Source organism: Gallus gallus, chromosome 4, assembly GCF_016699485.2.
Source record: "Gallus gallus isolate bGalGal1 chromosome 4, bGalGal1.mat.broiler.GRCg7b, whole genome shotgun sequence".
In the NCBI taxonomy this organism is placed as follows: domain Eukaryota; kingdom Metazoa; phylum Chordata; class Aves; order Galliformes; family Phasianidae; genus Gallus; species Gallus gallus.
Window position 1 is genome coordinate 39,381,353 of NC_052535.1, and position 20,267 is coordinate 39,401,619.

Sequence of the window (20,267 nt, forward strand, 5' to 3'; positions counted from 1 at the left end):
CCTCCTATGAGAAATGTTTTGATAAGATCTCTTGGTGCTGTTCCCAGAACATGGTTCATGTGATATCAAAGAATCCTATTGTTTTGCTAGGGACCTCTTTGTCATTGGGATTTGGTCGCAGGGTTTGCAAAGGGTTGGCCGAGGCCAGAATACAAAGACAAAGCTTTTGTGCCGCCTGTTCTGGCAGGCCATCTTCTGTCAAAGGCCACTGTATTTCTTCATCTACAAAAATTAGCGACCCTCGCTGCCTGAGAAGCAGGAATTCTGTCTATACTCACTGTAGTGCTAAGTAGCATTGTTGTCTCTCTAGACATCACACGACCAATGGACTCCACCTTTTTTTTCATCTGTAACCCATAAATTTTCTCCATTGGCCAGACAATCCTGGGTGAACTGAAGGTAAGCACACTGATAGTTTTTCTCACAGCTCTTTTCATGGACCTCTTAAAGTCTGCAGCTGTAGACTGACTATTTTGACTTCTGACTAAATGCAAGTAGTCTACCATCGCTGGTCACTGTAGTTATTGATGGTGCAAGCTCTCATCACCAGCTTATAATATAAGAAAGATGAGAAATAAGCAGGTTTTCCAGAAGCCTTAGAATTGTAGTGACCAGCTACATGTGTATGTGTTTGTGCATCCTTAGTATGTGTTTGTGCATCCTTCCAAGAAATTCTGTTTCGCTAGACCAGGCTGCCCAGAGTCACATCTAGCCTTGCCTTGAATACCTCCAGCAATGGGGCACCACCCATATTGCTTTTATTGAAATGTATATTGGTATTTTCTTGCAAGTGTGCTGAATTTATATTAGATGAGCTAAGTGGGGCTACTCTGTCTTCTATTTCCTTGTATTTATAATTACATTTATTAAAATCTGCTGCATTGTAGGTGCTAGAATACAGATAACTAAAAATACAGTTGTTAAGACAAAATGATAAAAAATTATATCACATAATGAAACAAATTGCTTTAGCATTTGGTATGATGTGGATCTTTTTTTTTATAACAAGACACAAAATTCACAGCATAACAGTTTCTCTCAAATCCCAAGCTATTGCTCTGCTTACTGATAGGTAGGTTATGCAACACCTGTTAGAACACTGAGGCACCGCTTCATCCTACTTGGTATTCCTTTTTTGTTCTGATGTCACCCTTTCTATCTTGCTCTTGCTCCATAGACTCCATAACAATCTGGTATCAGGAAGTTCTTGATTAGGCAAGTGTTTTAGGGTCACGGTCGTAATTAAGTCCATACCTTGATTGCTTAATTTTCTAAGTGGAAATTCTATCTTTTTTTTTTTTCCTCTTGAAGACCAAATTTTACTTTGTGTTAAAGACTTCTCAGTTTCATTATGTTGTAACCAGAATGCCTTATTGCAAAAGATTGCAAAGCTTATTAATTATCTTTACTATTTACTTTCATCTGCATATAAAAAATGCCGGCGGTGGACTGTGATTGCTTTGCTATGAACAGTTTCCTATCTAATTGTATACCATCTCAGCCCTGTGTTAGTTTCACCCTAACATTAATTTTACCCTAACATTCGCAGTTGTTACTGCAGTGAATCAACAGATCAGCTGGAGAAGTTATTTGTATGTACATATGTGTACATGTACAGTAATTCATATGTTCATGTGTGGATACATATGACAGGGCTTATGCCTATGGTTCATTGACCAGTACCAGCCATTTAACTACTCACATAATCATTATCAAAGAAAATACTGTGAAAAAGTACTCTTTCACAGTACTTGAAAGAGTAGAAACCAAAGCATAACATTCAGGTTTGCTTCTTGAAATACCTGAGCATCTATCATACATTTTGTGAGCGTGAAGAATATTACTATTTTATGATGAATTAATTACCGATGCAACAAAAAGAAAGCAGAGCATAGCTTGCTCAAGAACTGCTGATCCAATCCATTTCCCATGCCGAAAGGCAGGATCAGTTATAATTAAACCAATGCTGACGTGTTTGTCTAGCCTTTGGTATAGCATCTTTGCCACTGGAGATCTTTCCAAAGTAATGCGTGCCAGTGCTTCACTGTCATTATGATTGGATAATAATTCTTTTTTTTCTTAATGTCTTTTTTAAATCTTCAGTGCTCAGTGTGAAGGACATGACTTAGATTGTCCTTTTCCTCTCACCAGCAAACTATCTTATAACTGTATGGTCTTGTTTCTAGACTTTGTACTGTATTTCATTAGAAGTCAATGTTTTCTACACCTTTCTTCTTGTTGCTTGCTTGAACCCTGTCACATTAAGTGTGGTTTACAAAACTGAATAGAAGGTCTTAAAATGTGTCTGAAAACAGCAATCTTTGTTTCATCTTTTTTGGCAATGTCACAAATTTAATAGCATATTTGTCTTATCCTCTTCAAATGCTTTTTTTTATAAATGGTAATTATTTAATATAGTATAGTAACCAATGATTAAAGAGCTATTAAAACTAATATCAAACTAACAACGGTGTTTAATCTGACACACTATCTTTTTTCTTCATTTTAGGTTTAAAAATGGTTGAAGAATTAACCAGATTTCTACCTCTTGGCAATGACTGATTATTCCAGTAGATTTATTTTTGGGGTCATAATGGAAAACAGGTAAGCTCCTGAATACGGTTGTGTTTTGTTATTATGTGTATGGCGTACGATAATCATTAGTTCAAAATTCTCTGCAGAACGACTCGCTTAGGGAGGAAAAAGGTGAGGAAGCTGGCTAATGCTGATAAAGTTATTTCACGTAATACAAAGAGTAAATGAATAGATTTTGTGCTTCTGCTGGGGATTAAAAGATTTTGCACATTTGTAAAGACTGCTATGAGATGTCTCTTCAAAGAAATTGACCCTTGCATCATTTTCTGCTACTCAGTTGCATCCTGTCACTCAAGACATTAAAACTGTGGTTGAGTACCTTGCCAGGCTTTTGCTACCTTAAAAGTGAGACAAATAACAGATAACAATGGCCTAGAATAGCACATATAGTTAATATTTACATATTTGGATCTTCCAATTGTTGTGGTGTTCTATACTGAAAATGAGCAGGACAGTTGGGCAGTCATTACACAAGGGTTACATGATTACTTTTTTTTACCAGTCTTTGTTCCATATCACCTTTTAGATTAAATTTTGAACTATAAAACTGTTCCAAGGTTGGTGAACACTCCTATTAAGCAGTGTTTTGTGTGTGTGTGTATATATATAGATATATAAGGGAAATGCATGACTCGCTTGTGAAAAGCCTCTTCTTTTTCCAGATGAAGTAAATCCTGATTATTCCATTCCAGAGTATATACGATACAAACAGCATAGAGACGCTCTGAGCTGAAGAAGGTACAATTTAGAAGTCCAAGCATTAACTAAAATAAAGATATCCAGGGAAATGGTGGTTATAATGGCAGCCAGCCATTGCCTCCATCCCCAACTATCCAGTAAGATTCCAGCATAAGGCAACGGGATTCCCGTGTCTATATGCATACCGAAGTAAGATTTGGAAGAAACTTGCTATTTTTTAAGGCTTGCACAGTAGTAATGAAAGAAACTGAGTGAAACTGTGCATACAACTTGGAAGTTTGGTCAGCCTAAATAGCTATGCTGTTTAGTGATCTGAGTATAACAGCGTATGTGGTGATCTTCGGTGTTTTTTAAGGTTTAAACAGAAATCTCCTTGAAATGATGAACTGAGATAAAATTGTGTCAAAGCAGTTCTACAGTCAGTATTTTAACGGAGTTGATTATATCAGCACCATGCTCTAGTGAAACTCGTAATACCCTCTTAAATATTTTATGTTCTTCTGTTGTTCAAAAGCATGGCAAAAATTGCTACACCATAATATTCAGTTACTTCCCGTTGAGTGTAAAAAATCCTCACCCATCAGGTTGGCCCTGTTTTCGTGCCTGGCAGTAGATGATTTTCACCAGAACACGTTAGTTAAATGCTTTCAGTTGATGCATTTAAACCTTCAGTAAAAGCCTGGGCTCTCTGCTGAAAGCACAAACAGTATCTTACGAGAGTGAGCTCAGTGCCATCTCATTAATCAGTGTTTGCATTACTGGCTTTTGTTCAAGAGCTTGTACACAGTGTCTCTCCTCATTTTTGCTACGCGAGGCAAAAATAAGAAGTTTCAACATCATTGTGTGTTCATCTTTTTGTTTTTGTTACATATTGAGCCAGCTTTTGAACAGAATCTGCTTTGTGCACCTCAGTCGGTTGGTTATTCAGGCTGTTGGATGGGGCACGGGCTGCTGAAAGCGTGTATGTGCACAACACTTGTGGGGCAGCAGCTGAAAAGGAAAGGTGCAAGTGGCTAGAAAATGTCAGCAGTTTGTGTCAGTTAGAAAAGAAAAGGTAGCTGAAAGCAGCCAGCCTGGCAGAACTCGCTTCAGTGATAAAGACTTGAATGAAAGCATGTCTGTCATTTTTATGCTCAGCAGATAATTGCATTTGGAAGCTGTGCTCAATTTAGTGAGAAGGGAAAACGGGACTAGAATCTGGGCACGCTCTGCATATCTCTGTGTGGATTTACTTTGGCCATAAGGCTTGAGAAAGAGCCTTACCAAAAGATCTGTTGTTTTGGCAAGTACACAAACACGATCTTAAAATTAATAACTTTTTTCATATTTAGTTTTTCAAGTGAGCTTCTGCCTAGAGGCTGTATGCCAAAAATCAAGACTTTCTTTAAAGTCATTCGTCTAGAGATGAAATAGATACAGGAATATTTCTGGATACAGCCATCAAATTCCTCCTGCAATGCATCTCCAGAACTTGAAATACTAGGAAAAGTTTGAAGTTTTTTAGGCTCGTTTAATTCTGGTAGGTTTTGGTAGCCTTTTACAGTTGGCAGTTCCTGAAGCTGCAGCTCATTTTCTCCAGCGCACTCCACCAAATCCACCTTTCAAATCTGTGGGTGCTTTCTTTTCTGCTGCTGTACCTCCTGCCAGCAAGTGCGGGTGACAAGTCATTAAATATAAGAGAGTTGTTAGCAAAAAAAAATTATTTAATAAGAGACTTATGTCTGACCTGCTTCCCCCAAACCAATTATGTCTCCCTGGCAACAGTCACAGGCGTGTGACAAAACAGTCAAGATTTCTCTACAGAAAAAATTAAAATACTTAAAGTGTCACTTTAAGGAAGCATCCTATTTTATACTCAGTTTTCGAAAGTGCACAGCATGCTCATATGAAGACACCCCTTGTGGCTCAATAAGACGTCATCAGCTAATGCATCAAAGTACGCTCCCCACAGCAAACGGGGCCTGCTGCAGCACAGCCATGAGTACTGACGTGTGCTCATAGGTGGGGGTATTTCTTCTGAAGTCAACTTTAGAATAGCTCCGAGTATAATCATCGCGATGGCTTAGGCTACAACTTCACCATCGTGTTTTTTCTATAAAATCACCCTGAAGTATCTTCACAGTTCACCACAAATATTTTAATAATATATAACAATACTCAAAATCCTAATAGAGATGAATTTGCCACTCTGGTGTACACCATCATTAGTTTACAGCATTGAAAATCATAGTCGGGAAAAGTAGGTGTTTTTACGTAGAAAAATTTCAGTGGTCTTTTTCTGCATGATTTCAATTATCGCTATTCAACACTTCCAAGTTCTGTGACATTAACGTTAGCGGTTCTTCACAGATGCAGAAATTCCAATGACCTAAATGTTACTCACAAATCCCAGTCACCATTTCTAAACTTCTTCAAAAGTCTCCCGAAAGCCATTTGATAACAAGATTACCTGCAGCCAGTGTCGTAGCTCTACTGGATAACTCTACAACTCACCATGTTCAGCTGACATTACAGTTGTTAGCAGCTCACCGTTACATCCTAGGGGGAAAACCCCATAATTTAGGGTTTTTTTTTTTTTTTTTGCTTTTCTGATAGAATTTACCATCTATGTGTATTTGAGTATATATATTTTTTGTTCCTAGGGTTAGAGTTTTGGATTCGTTTGAGTGCTGGGATAAAGTTACCCCGGGTTATGAAGGCTGTGATCATTGTGATCAGCCAACTCCAACTACCGGAAGGAGGAGCAAAAGCATCCCTGTCTGCAGGTCCGTAATACTGATTGTTGTATCTGGTAATGCTTCTATAACTCTATTTCTCATCCCCCTACAGAACACGAAAATAAACAGCCTGTTAGCGTTAAACATTTACAAGGTTATATCCTTGAGAAGGCAATAATGTAATTACACAGTGGGCTGCGGCTTTAGTATGGTTATATTATCTTTGTTTTAGTTTTGAGAAATGATTGGTTACTTTCTCACTTTAAGTGGGATACTGGGGACTTAAAGTTTGCTTTTCAGATGAGGCCAAAAGAAGCCTTAGAATAATTGTATATTCCCACTGAAGTGCAGCAGGTGACAGAGCAGGGGGCATGCAGCCACTGGTCCACTGCCAACAGTTACAGGGACTCTTCAAGGCCTGAAAAAGCACAGTGCAGCAAGGACAGGCTCTCAAGTTGTCAAAGAGCAAGAAAGCCAGGCTTAAGAAATAACAGTACCAGGTAATCTCTACATGAATAGCAGAAAATTGGTTTTGCTGTTGTTTACCATAAATTCCCCTCTACTCTAGACTTCTAATGTCCTTTTTCCACCACTCAAGCTAATAACCTATTTGTACTTATAAATATCTCAAGCAGCAAGTAAATGACATTTCCATACCATCTGTCCATCTCCCTCCCCTCTCCATATCAACAATAACGAGGCAATACTGTTCCCCCACCACCAGCAAATGTAGTTACTGTGGTAACCTCACGCAGTACCCCTCTGAGCTGCTGCCTCCCCAAATGAACCTTGCTGTATCCTTCACTGGAAGACTACAGTAGCAAGTTAATTCCTGTCTTTTCCTCAAAAGTATGGAACCAATAAATGCACTTAAAACTTGTCGGTTTAGAATTAATTGGGCATCTAATTACATAGCACCCTGTTTGCCTCCCACAAAAACCTTTGCCTCACTGAGACTGTGCAGGGGCAGAACGAAATTGAGGGTGGTATCTGTAATCCTCACCATTTCTTCGCTTGACTGGTGACCTAAATAAAACTTTCAGTATTAGGTTTTTCCAAGATGTAATTTATACTATGGCTGTCAGGAGTTAAGATAGCAGTTGCCATGGAGCTTTAATCTTTTTTTAGGCTTTAGTCAAAGGAAGCTGGAAGTCTGCATGGTGAGTAGAGCCCTGCTCAACTGAATTTTATTTAAATTGGGACAGGATTTTACCCTAATTTTCCTAGTGGAATTTATTCTCAAAAGTTCTCAAATTCATTTTAGTCTATTCTTTTTCTCAGCGGGAGATGAGAGTTTCCTTTTAGGCTTCTGAAATCACGTTACATTCAAACACAGAAGTAACCCATTACTTCCCTTCTCCTCCAACTATAAGCAGTAACTTTCCACGTGTCTGAAACTAGCAGCTTACCACTGGAGTGAATTCACTTACCAGTTCTACCATTTTCAGTGGAAGTGTTCTATAACAACAAAACATTTGGGAGGAATTTGTTTTCCACGTGCCCGGTAAGTGCTACTCCCTCCACTGTAAAATAGGCTGTTGGTAAAGGAGAAGTAATTACATTTGAATCTCTGTATATGCTATTTATAACTTACTTGATGTATATTTAAGAAAAACAGAAGTGTGCAGTGGATGAAGTACCTCTTTGAGAAATACAAAACTGGCCATGCTACAGTCAGTGACATTCTAATAGAATGCAGTGCTGTCTTCTTATTTCTTGCTGTTTGCAGCAGAACAGAGATGCGAGTTCAGTCTAATGTCTGCAATTAAAACTTTAAATGTTCCCTACTTTGTAAACCAAAAGAATGCAAGATGATGAAGATTTGGGTATTCTGTTTCTAAGCTGTAACAGACGAGTTGCTTTTTCTTTGCACATACTTTTTCTTTTTTTCCTTAAGAGCCAATGACTAAATAGGGTGCCTTCTGGGACTAATACATATGTCACTTGAGCTGAAAACAAGATTCAGCAAGAGCTACCAAGATAGTATTAGCTTTGACATATGCAACAGAAGAATTTCAGTCATACAGCCTGACACGATAAAGCGTCTTCAGGATCTGGAGGAGCTTTTATCATTGCTCTGTTAGATACAGGTATGCCAGATAGCACAGAGGGGGGAAAAAAAAACTACGTTAAATTGCAGCATTTAAAGCAAAAAGGGCTTTTATACTAAACCTATGGAATTTTCTTCAAACTGAGGTGCCAGTATCAAAAGCTTACTGAGCTACTAGAGATAAAAGACATGTATACAGATGAGAGGGAGAAAGAACTCGAGGCCCTTAACTTTGCTAATGTGGCAGTTGCTATATTTTTCTCCAAGACAGACTGGTTGGACTTTAGGGGAAACCGAACAGGGCACAGTTCAGTCCAACTGAGTCTAAAGAACAGAATCCCAGATTAAGACTTTAAATCTGGTCTGTTACTGTCAGCAGTGGTACAAGTTATGGCGGTGCCAAACTGCTCTCTTTCATGAATTCAGGTGAACAGTAATATCTTCTTTCAAGCTGAAACTAGTGACCTTCCAATGGAGACATCTTCAGAGTTAGCAAATGCCATCTTCTTTACAGAGGCCTCATTCTTAGATCAATTCAGGGAAAATTGGGCTTTTCACTTACCAATCTTCCATACAAGCTTCAAGACTTGGCAGTAGCACATTCACCAGTTTGGAATGTATAGGTAATACATTTGGCTGGGAAACCGTTAAAAGTAGCTTAAGTAATTATTGTGCTTTTTAGCAATTAATAGGTATGAACACATAACGGCACGCAGAAGACTACATTTAAGGTATTTGTACCTATTGTAACTGATAATCAACCACATTTGAATTCAGGTACCTTACACAATAGATTAAAGTAAGACACAGCAACTGGAGGAGCTGTCTGTGGATCTGGCACAGTGTTCAAGACCAGCCCAGAAAAATGCAGTAAGTGCTGGAGATACCAAAATGGCCTCACAATATAGGTAGTAAATACAATTAAATGGCTCATCTTGCCTTCAAAACACTATGCTTTCTATTAGGCTTTTTTTTTTCTCTCTCTTTGGTGTAAAGTTTGATTAAATGACTGCGTTGTCAGGATTACACAGATCCATGGGACAGTGATCAAGAAACACTCTTGATCTGGTGCCATTCTTCATAAATAGTTTATGAGGACCTTTTGCTGCTGATGAATTCCTGTTACTTCAAAACTGAGAGGCAAAAAACAACATACAAGTGTACCATATTTTCATAAACTCAAAACAAAAGCTAAGCTTGACCTCTGATCCACACTGAATTAAGATGAAGTGTTAATTTTCACACAGGGAGCAGTTTCCTTTTCTATCCGTATACACTTCTATCAACCCCCAGTTTGTTGCCCAGATTTTTTTGTAAGAAGCTCATTTTGCTTCACGATAGGCAATACACATTTTCAAGCTTACCTGATTTAATAGCATTTACTTTAACTTCACTAGTGAGATACTTGCTTGTCAGAAAAGGAGTGCAACATCAAGAAGCAACGTATGAGTTCTCCACTTACCTTTGGTTTCATAGTAGCATCTCGCGTGTCTCCAGTAATTACCATTGAACTTGTACAAAAACAGATGTAAAACCATGAAACCTGGACTGGGGTAAAAAAGGCAGTGAAATGCCAAATACCAGATGGCATCAGGTCTTTTGTCATGGAGGCTTTAGCAATGATTTTGGAGTATTTAGAAGCGGTCATTTTAGATGCGCCCATGTATATTTGAGGTACCTTGCTGACCTGCTTATAAACTAGTACTGAATTACTGCTGCTTTTGAGTGATCCTGGGTATTACAAAAGCAAATGCTGTTTCCCCAGCATATCTTCACTGGGAACTTTAAGAATTCACACACCCTACCAGAAGGGCTGTTAGCGTAAAATATCTCCAATGCAGGGATGCTTTCTTTATTTGAACCACTTTGAAACAATCTAAGCTTTTCTTTCTGTAACACCACAGCATACACTGTTCATACCTCACCAATTACTTCAGGTGATCATATAAGGCTCCTGAACTCTCTTCTTCTGTCTTCAAGCAAGTATTCTTGATATGCCCAGTAGAAATTCAAGCATAGCTTTCAAGATAAATTAGTAATATTAATAGTTACAATTTCACTGTTAATTTGTTACTGTAATTTCAGTGTTTTCTTGAATGGGTGTGTTTTCTGTCTGTTTTTGTTTTAATGCTAGCGAGCATCACCATTCTATATGCACTGCTTACTGCAGTACAACGCTCCCCTGTGAAGCTGGTCCACATAATAAAACTAAAATTTTAGAGCAACGACTCAAAAACATTCACTTCACACTTCCCTGCCATATGTTACCTAATATTACTTGCAAATGCTAAGTCCTGTTAAGGAATCAGATTCTAATTGTGGAAATATGCTCAGTATTTTATGTAGCTCATAGTACTTGGAGACCTGCACTTTGATCAATACCATGTGGCCAAGTAGCACTGAGTGCAGCACACCCAGCACTTCAGCCCCAGCCAGGACAGCCCTCCAGTGGAGATGCAGGAGTGAGTTCTGATGGGATTCCCCTGTGGCTTGCTTCTGGTCCTCTACCTTCCAGGCTGCTCTCAACTCAGCGTAACTGCTTTCCAGACAGGCTTGGCTAGAGGTGATCTCTCTTCTTCCTCTGTGCCCTCATAGATGACCTTAGCAGCAAAGAACAGAGGCCTGTGCAGACTTGAGAGCACTCGCAGCCCACCTGGAGCAGGTGTGCAGGTGATCTCTAATTACCTTGCCACGACCACCTGGGCCCGGTCTCTTGAGGAAGAACACTGCTGAGCAGTAACTCTAAGTGTAAGCTTCAGTACACCATTTATTTCTCTTTCTCCTCTATTAGTGTCTGCTATTGCAAAGGAACAGAAGCAGATGCTTCCATGATTTTTATTCTTCCAGTTCTGCTATGGGGTAGAGTTGAAAAAATAATATATATATATATTTTTTTTTTTACCACCAGCCAAGTTTAGACACTACCATTATACTTCAGGACAATACTGTCACTTAGCCTATCAGGAACCTGCTGGGATTTGTTTACTGGCTCTATTCCCATCATGCTTATATTTGTTCTTTTAGTTATTTTATTTGCTTTCAGGCTTTTTAGATAGTTGAAGTTCAAGAACTGTGGTGCTGTGCTTAAAGCTGGGTGTGGTCACACACCAAAAAAATACCACTGAAGGAAAAGCAAAGCCAGTGTCCCAGAGAAAACTCAAACATATTTCAGCTCTTTAGAGATTATGATGAAAGTCTCATCACATGTGCAATTGCTGTTCCCTGAGATGTCTACATACCCTCTCAAGGGATCCTTCTGCCACTTCAGGGCTTATATAGGCAGTGGCAATAAAGACCACATCAAGATGCTCTGCAGAACCCCAACAAAACCTACTACGAATATCCAATACTGCTTATACACCACAAGCCTGTCAAATCCAAAAACTGACTCCCAAGTGTAAAGTCACAAAGACAATACTTTAATATTGACAAAAAAAAGCTTAAGTTAGTGGTATTTTCTTCCTTGGAACAACATACTGGTGATATGAGAGTCACTGGAGAGGTCTGCTTTTAGCTCGGAAGACTTCTACAGTTACAGCCGAATTAAAAAGCCCTGTTCCTAAATGCGTGATCTCAACACACAAACTTAAGACCTGGGATGAAGAACAGATTCAGTTGTTAAGATGATAGCAGTTAGGCGAGGCATTTCACTGCCTTCTCCCTAGCATGAAAAGAAGTTCTCCAGTATCTTTCCCACCACCATTACTTCAAGATTCACACGTCGTCGTTTTAAAATACTACCGGGGTTAAATTGCCATCAAGCGCCATATGCTTGTAACGTCTTCTGTGAACGTCTGAAGCCACCCTGTTTCGACTATTTGGTTATTCAGTGCAGAAAGTTAAAGATCACAGAAGGTATAACAGCTTTTAATACTCCATTAATATTATAGATTAAAAATTATTGCATAGTCTTATGCATCTCCTAAAACAGCATTCTCTGGAAATTAAACATTTCAATATAAAAGGAGCAACTCTTTAAAACACGAATCGCATTCACTACCTCGATCTTCTATCCTTTTTTGATTTGTCAGTACATTTGTCCATCGTTTTCTCGTTATCTCCTCTGCACTTGGGGCAATACCATTTCCCCTTCGGTTTATAGGTGAGTCCAACACACGAGAAGTGGAACCACTCAATAGGACACTGTTCGTTATCACATCCTATCATTTCGCCGTAAGACACTTGGTTACATAAGCAGTAAGTCGGTTCATTGGGATCAATCGCAAACTCCACGGGTGAAACCTCCCTCTCTTGTTTGGCTTTGGAGCGTTTTTTCTTCTTGGAAGATTTCGATCTTTTCTCTTTAGGTGGCTGATCGTCGCAGTCATCGATCCCGTTGGCTATATGGCACAGGTCGCGGCTCTCGCTGGTTCGCTGCCGACGAGGTCTACGTGATGATCTCTCTGGCTGGCAGGACTCCATCTTGGCCTTTTCCAGAGGCTTGTCGTTTTCAGACAGATCCTGAAAACACTGAGAGTGTGTTTCCATCTGTCGGGCTCTATTCTCTACCAGTTCCAGCATCTGAGTAACTATCTGAATTTTCTCATCTCCGAGTTCTTGACTGTTGATTAAAGCCCGCTGGAGGTGCTGCTGCAAGCGTTTCTTCTGAGCAGGATCGTTCTCAGACTTGTATTTTTCATAGACGTCGTCTATTTCCTTTAAAGCTTCTACAAAACGAACATAATACGAATAATTACACGAGATAGAAGGTGCATTTCTGCATTTCCTTGAGCACGTTCAAACTGATGTGAAACAGTATGAGTTTTAATTGTAGTATACCCTAGTGGGCTACATCAGGTATTTAATTCAAGTTACACCTGAGCATCAAATCAGTGTTTAAGGTGGTGATCTGTTGCATGAAAAGTTTCTCAGGTTCTAAGAAAAAGCAGGATAATTTCGACCGCTGGAAAAAGGAAAGGGTAAGACCAGAAAGGTGACCACTGCTGCCAAAGTGAGGTTAGTCCAAATACTGACTCAGCAGCTGACAAAGCAGGATTTTTTTTGTTGAGATTCCTTATTAGAGGAGCTACAAAGCCCTGGCCTACAAGCCGCAGCTTATCGTACCATAGGAAGAAAGTTAGAATTCACTATAATCATCTGTAATTCATGTAACCATCATATTACACTCCAAAATTAGGATATGCAGGTCCTCTGCCCCCTCCTCATTACACACATGAAGGTTTAGCATTACCTTCTCCAGGGCACTTTGTTGTGACTAAGTACCACAGTGGAAGTTACACATTAGCGGATGTACAATCAGGATTTAAGACAACTTAAACCACTCCAAGCGGTGCTCATTGTACCAAGAAGTTACAGCAAGTTGTGTGTTACATTGAGGCAGAACTTTTCAGAGCTTAATGCATCACAGGATGTTTCCAAGCTGCTGGTACTGAGTGCTTCACAGTCCCGCTCCTAGGCTTTCTGCTTTTTCTTGCACATCGTGCAGAATAACTGTCTGAGTTGCTGCAAATCACAGAACTTAGACCTTCGAAGCATGCTGAATGAACCCAGCCATGAGGCTAACTATTACCTTACGGGACTGCCTTTGTCTGCTCTCCACGTTTTCCATTTTGATGGATTTTAAAATAATATTTTCCAGACCAAAAGTGACAGTAGATCTACACGAGAAAGACAGAAGGAACTGCTGAAGCAGAAGGAACTAAATCAGTAGAGCTGACAGCGAGATGTGATGGGGTGCCAGATACAGTACCGACTCCTTCAGAAATAACTTACAGATTTGTAACGGGTAAGTGAATTTATGAACAGTGCTCAACTACTTCCACAACCAGAACAATCTCTCTTTCTGCAGACCTCTGTTTTACAAACTGCCTTTCATTTTTAAATAATTGTCTGCTTTGTACAGTTTTGGAATGATTCGAGCTCGCACTAAATGGAAGCCATACTTATTATCTCAACACTGTTCACAGTGATTTCTTTTCCTGCTGACATCTTGAAACAGCAGCTTAAGAGGGAACGGCCACTTTTTACTATAAATTCTGAAACCTGTGTGGAAACAGAAACCAACAGCACTTTGTTCTACTCCAGACCTTCACCAGAGGAAGATAAAGTCAGTGCTCTGCCCATCTAATAACTCACACAGCCTATCTCTCCTCAATGCCAGCACTCCAGCTGTCACTGAAAACGCAGGCTTCGTTTTCCTACAGCTTCAGCTGCATCTGTTGCCTTGACAGGGAAAAAATGTTGTTCCTGAAAAGTGCCGAGTAAGGCACTCCGCAGTGTGAAGAACCAGGAAGACATTATCAGAGGACAATATTCTGCTGCCACATATTGCCTTGCCCCCTGCAAGGCAAAGAAGCGCAGTGTGAGCATAGCTGCAGATGTCCCACACAGGGAATGCCCTGCCTGGGAGAACCCAGGGGCACTCACTGCTTTTTCGTAGTGACAGAGAAAAAAATTCCCTCTGCATTACTGACCCCTTTTGGATTGGTCACTCCCTGGATGCAGCTGGTGGATACGCACCAAACACCTTCAGTGCATCACCATCAGGGCAAACACCCTCCCAGTCTCCAGAGGGTAGGCACGTTTCTAACTAGCGGATGGAGGAAAAAAATCTTCTACTGACAGAGACACAAGCTCACTGAAGTACTTCCTTATCAATCCCTTATTAATCGGAGGAGGTACCCGTGTCCTGCTAGACAGTTTTAAAACCTCTGCTTAAAAAGGAGGCTAAAAATAACAAACCAGGACCAAGTGTCCATTACAGTTAATCTGCTTAAGTTTGGCGGAGCTGAGGAAAAAAAAATCACAAGGGTTCCAACTTTCTCAGCACAGGAGCAGCTCTGCCCCTCCTGCAAGCACCATCGCTACCGTTTACGCTAGCCCAGATCACACCGCGTACTTCAAGGAGATGTTGGGGCCTGGGCACTGCAGCCCGCACTCCCGTCTCACAGGGACAATCTCCCACCTGCGCTGTCGGCGGGTCGGCGCCGCTCAGCCTCCGCGGCAGGTTTCAGTGATGGCGGATACTTGCAGTGGGGCAGCACGGCAGCGACTAGAAAGACAAACCCCACGGCTGTGCAGCCCGACAGCACGAGGCGGAGGGAGCGCAGCCCCTACAGAACGGGCGTTTCGGAAGCAGCGCCGTCTCTGCCCTCAGTCGGGGCCGACTCCCGCCTGACGGCCCCGCGTGCCCCCGGCGGGCGCGGCGCCCGCGGCTCCCGGAGCGGGGCGGAGGACCGGGGCTCGTAGCGGCCCCGCACCCCCCGGGCCGCGGACACATCGGCGGGGAGCAGAGGCCGCGCTACGGCCGAGCGCTGCCGGTTGGAGCGGTTCGACCAGCGCAGGGTGCCGAGGCGGGCTGCGAGCGGCGGACTGTGCCGCAGCTCCGCGCCTCGTGCTCGCGAGCTACACCCCCGCCTCCTCATCGCTTCCCCTTCCACCCCCGGTCTGATTTTAAGCCGAGAAGGGAGGCCGGGGCCTAACGCCGGGCGCGGAGGCTCCGCGGCTCCCGCTCCCCGGTCCGACAGGGGCGGGGCTCCTCCCCGGCGGACAGCGAGCGCGGCGCCCCGGCGACGCCGCCGCCCCCCGACCGGGCCCGGCGAGGGGCCGCAGCCCGGAGCCCCGCTCTCGGCGCCGGGCGCATGTGCGGCGGGCGGCCGCCCCCCCGCGCCGCCCTCCCCTCCGGTCCGTCCCTCCCTCCCTCCCTCCCGCTGCCCCGCGGCGGAGGCCGAGTGCCGGAGCCCACCTTGGCACCGGGTGTCCACCTCCCGCAGCAGCGACACGTTGCGCTGGATGTCCAGCGGCAGCGACTCCACGCACTCCAGGTAGTCCTGCACGTAGAGCGAAAGCAGCCGGGCCCGCTCCCCGCCCGGCGCCGCCGGCCCCGCCACCAGCTGCGGCCCCGCCAGCATCATCCCCTCGCCCCAGCCGCACATCCACCGCCGGCACCGGCTCACGGGGCAGCCCCCGCCCGGCCCGCTCCGGTCTCCGGTCCCCGCTCCGCCGCCTTCTGCTGCCGCTGCCGCTGCCGCTGCCGCCGCCGCCCCTCTGTCCGCGAGCGGCCGGACCGCTCCGGGCCGCGGGGTGAGTGCGCCGCCGGGCCGGGCCGGCCCGCCCCGCCGTGGGGTCCCGCACCTCTTCCCGCCCCTGCGGAACGGCCGCTGCCGCCGCCAGAGCAAAACCCACTTGGAGCCCCCGCCCCTGGTCGCCTAGCTACGCGCATGCGCGAGGCCCTGCCCTTATAAGGCGCGGCTGGAGGCGCTGCGAGGGGTTCGCATTCTCCCGCCTTCCCCTCTCGCGCGCTCCTATTGGCCCGGCGGGCGGGAGGGGGCGGGACATACTCCGGGGGGCGGGGCCTCCCTTAAAGGCCCACGCACCCTTCTCTTCTCCTCCCGCTCCGCTGACGGCCGAGCGCCGACTCCGCCGGGAGCGGCGCGGGATAGCTCCCCGATAGGGGTACCTGCCGGGTGGCTCTCGGCACCGCGCGGCCCCATGGCGGCGGGCGGAGGGACGGCCGTGAGGCGGTGGCTCGCCCCGCCCCTCCCCAGGTGCCCCGGCAGCGCCGCGTGTGGGCGGGCGGCGGTTGTGGGGGCGTTGGAGGCGCGGGATCCTCCGCGGGCGCGGCGGGATTCGTACCTCAGCGCCCGGCTCAGAAAAGTCTTTGAACTCAGCCTTGGCTTTCGGCTCGTGCTGGGACGGCGGATTTCGGCATCCGCGTCTGAGGTGTTGAGCGATGGGTGTCGACGGATGTCTTTGCCCGAGTTAGCAGCGCGTTGGCAAGCGCGTGGAAGGGGACGTAAACAAGGTTGTAGGCACAGCTTTCCTACATTGAGAAAGCGAAGGGCAGTAACGAGGCGGAATGGCTGCAGCGTTCTGCTCTACTTACGAGGAGATAAAGCTGAGTGAGATTCCTGCTACGCAGCAGAGAAGTGCAAATGCTGATTAAAAAGCGTTATTTAAAACTCGGCGTTAACGACAGGCTCTGTGCTGCAGCCCGGTAGCCCCTGTGAGCCAACTGCAGCTGCTCTTGTGGTGACTTTCCAGCTTTCCACTGAAAAGCCTACGAAAAGAATGAGAAAGTGCAGCGCTGTTGCTGAAGGCAAGTCTGAGGAGGGACTGCAGGTACAAAGGACACGCCTAGCATTTAGTGCAAATGCTCAGATGATGATATCAGCCCGCTTCTTCTAAGCAGATGGGTCAGAATTGATTTGGACTACGTGTGGTACCCTAACCAGTACGTCTCTTACAAGCACTCGGAGCTCGGGAAGGTCAGGAGTCACGGGAAATGGCCCGCAAGGGCAGGACTGCGACCTCAGCTTCCAGAGTGCTCCCTGAGAGATTGTTCTGGCTGGCACCCAAACCCACGTGAAACGGGAGCTTTTGCTTCTCTGGGAGGGGTACTTCCTCCGTCATGCAGAACGTAGACGTGTGCAGCCACAGCTGAACTAACGTGACTCTTTTTTTCCTCCCCTAGGAACAGCTTCCACACAGTGACTCTTCCACCTTATTTACTGTGCTAAAGCATAAACAGTCGATGGCTTTACGGAGTGTGTGTCCATCCCAAACGACTTGGAAAGCATCCAGGTGACGTTTAGGGAAGCCAGGTGAGGAATGAGAGTTAGCCTCGTGGAAGCATTTTATTGTCTTCAGTCCTGGAGCTTGATCCTTCTCCGTTCAAGTCAACAAGGGGATCTGGTTGACTGATGGAAAAGAGCAGAGCCCTTACTGCCAAGGATGAGCAAATGATTTTTTTTAATGTGTTCTTACCTAAGCTACGTGCTGATGCCCATACTGTATTTCTGCTACACAGCATGTGAGAACCACATTCTTATTTCTTGTGAGGATCAAACGTACACCAATCACACCTCTGTCATTGAGTTTGTGAAATGAGAGCACCCAGAGCACCCGCTGGATGTTTGAGTAGTTTATCAGGTAGTTTCATTTAGACTGTAGGCTGTTAATTAATTAAGTGTTAATTACCAAGATGCATTCAAGACTTTCTCAACACACAGAGTTACTCCAAGCTGATGTATCACCCAGTACCATAGTTAATTACTACTATGCTATGAAAAACATTTTAAAAGATGGTGAATAAAACCATAAAATAATTGAGTTCATGCATTTGAAATGACACCAATCACCTGACGAAAGCCTGGCTTAAAGAACTTGTAATACTGTCTATTGTGGATGTTTTCTTTTCCACATGGGGAAATAAAGGTGGGAGCAATCCACTGTAAACACATCTTGCCCTAAAAACGTCTCCACTGACTATAAGGGGAGTGCAGGTCTGTTGTCACAGATGTCAGCAAAACCAATTCCATTCGGGATGCTGAAATGGGGTAATTAGATGCCTATAGTTACCAGCTACGAGTGTGACATTTGTTACAGACTCGGGAAGGATGTGGGTTAGAAGACTGTAGTCAAAATAAGGGCAGCATCTCTGTGCATACCGTTTACCTGCAGTAAAAATCTAGAATGCCAGAGGTTTTAGGAAAAACTGGGAGACGTCAGGTCTGCTTTCCTAGTAGGAGCAAAGCCTCTTTTGCCCAAGTGTGAATTTACAGCAGCATTTACAACATGCTGCTCTGCAGCCTGCTTGGGCCTAATGTTGCTTAACCACCAGCCGTAACTCAGACTTCAGAGGGCGTAGCTTCTGATGTTACAGCTGTCCATTCATTTGGCAGCAATGCTACTGAAGGAAGAAAGTACCTAATTGCTATCATCTCCCGGCGCCGTGGCAATATACAGCCGGGCTCAGAAACGATCAACTGCCACTTTCAAATTATCCTTCCATCTCCTTGAAAACGTTGCCCACTATTGACGTGACACTTGGTTTTCTCACTGTGTGTGTGTCCCAAATGCACCTGAAGTCCTCTGCCATCGCTCCCAAAAGGCCGTAGCTCTGAATGTTGGGTGCTGACGGTGCTGTGCTCGGGCTGGCTCCGTATCAGTGTCCTGCCTGGACCCTCACTCAGTGACTCAGTCCTGGCCACATCAGTTGTTGCCATCCTGGAGCACCAGCTCTGGGGTCCCCAGACCGAATGTACCCACGTGTCTGTGCACAGCTTCATCTCGCCTGCGCGGGTTCCTCCTGCTGCAGAGGGCTGATAGCTCTGTGGGTGCCGGCTTCGCAGAGCTTTGGAGGCATCCTTTCCAGCAAGCAGAACGAGGACGCTGGGATTTCGTTACAGCTTCTCAGCAACAAACAGCTCTACAGAGCCGTGCCCTACTTCGCTTGTTTCCAAGGGGTTGGGCTTTCTGATAGCGTTTTTGAACGATGCGCAGAGATGAGATAAATAGAATTTTAAATATGTTTTTCTACACGATCACGTGGAGCGCTCCAGGAGAAAAGAGAGCAGGACGCCCGACTATCCCGAGCCGCCAGAGGCAGCGGGCAGGACGCGCTGCTCCCAGGCGGCGGGAGGCCCCGAGGCCGCCACAGGCGTTCGCGCACGGAGCGGCTCCGAGCTCCAGCAGCAGCAGCCCCGCGCGGCTGGGCTGTCGCCGTCGGCTCTTCGCGGAGGAGCGGCCGTATGCGAATAAGGGTAGGGCTCGCCAAAAAGGGATGGCCTGAGAGTGAGCCCCGTTCTGTTGGTGCTGCGGCCCCGGCTCGCGGGACGCGCCTCCGCACTACCTGCGTGTCTGTGGCCGTGACGAATGCCCGCCCCGCGCTCACCCGCTCGGCCCGGGAGCGTCTCAGCGGCGTGCGTGGGCTGCGGGGCGGAGCGGGCGCCGGCGGCGCGCGGCACTCTCTGCCCGCGGTCCGGGGACTTTCCCCTAGGCGGGCACACGGCCCTCGAGGAACAGACGTCCTCCGTGCGTGGCCTAGAGAGCAGGTCTTCAGAGCATCCCGCTCCTTACCCTTCCACCGCCATATTTTATCTCTCTCTAAGTAAGGTTTCTCCAAGATTATGGCGAGTGATGTTCGCAGCGCAGTTTGTCCCGCTTTCCGGCCCCAGAAAACAGTGCATTGATATGGAAGCCGCTCAACGCGCCTCAGGGCAGCATCCTGCAGCCGCCTGACTGCTGTTACGTCCGCAGCGGAGCAATACGGCCAAAGCTGTGCCGCGCGGCGCCCCGTGGGTACTTTATGCAAATCAGCGCGCCACGGCCCCGCCCCCGCGCCGACAGCGCATGCGCAGCCCGCTGTAGCGGCTCGAGGTGGGTACGCGATGTCGCCTCGGGCGTTGGTTTTGTGTTTGTCATTCGGCGCTAAGCGTGGCGTCGGTAAATTCTCAGCCCTAATG

General features: G+C 45.4%; 1 protein-coding gene and 2 long non-coding RNA genes across 3 annotated transcripts; 2 read left to right on the top strand and 1 right to left on the bottom strand.

Annotated features, from left to right (window-relative positions):
* The first annotated feature begins 435 nt into the window (after nucleotides 1-435).
* Nucleotides 436-10,282, top strand: LOC107051753. The gene is made up of 2 exons (XR_005859469.1): nucleotides 436-2,604; nucleotides 5,937-10,282. It is a non-coding gene; the product is annotated as an uncharacterized LOC107051753 (long non-coding RNA).
* Nucleotides 10,283-11,459: 1,177 nt separating this feature from the next.
* ING2 (inhibitor of growth family member 2) lies at nucleotides 11,460-16,239 on the bottom strand. Its single transcript, XM_015276547.4, has 2 exons — nucleotides 15,767-16,239; nucleotides 11,460-12,728 (listed from the first exon to the last, which is right to left on the bottom strand). The coding sequence occupies exons 1-2, from the start codon at nucleotides 15,954-15,956 to the stop codon at nucleotides 12,058-12,060; spliced, it is 861 nt and encodes a 286-aa protein (XP_015132033.2). The 5' UTR covers nucleotides 15,957-16,239; the 3' UTR covers nucleotides 11,460-12,057.
* Nucleotides 16,240-16,556: 317 nt separating this feature from the next.
* Nucleotides 16,557-18,132, top strand: LOC121110739. Its single transcript, XR_005859471.2, has 2 exons — nucleotides 16,557-17,142; nucleotides 17,495-18,132. It is a non-coding gene; the product is annotated as an uncharacterized LOC121110739 (long non-coding RNA).
* The last annotated feature ends 2,135 nt before the right edge of the window (nucleotides 18,133-20,267 follow it).

What these genes read in the sequence shown, in the direction of transcription:
- ING2 (XM_015276547.4), bottom strand. Translation starts at nt 15,956, where the DNA reads ATGTGCGGCTGGGGCGAGGGGATGATGCTGGCGGGGCCGCAGCTGGTG. An exon ending in GGTGGACACCCGGTGCCAAG is followed by an intron (nt 12,729 to 15,766) that starts GTGGGCTCCGGC and finishes TTCGTTTTGTAG; the next exon opens with AAGCTTTAAAGGAAATAGAC.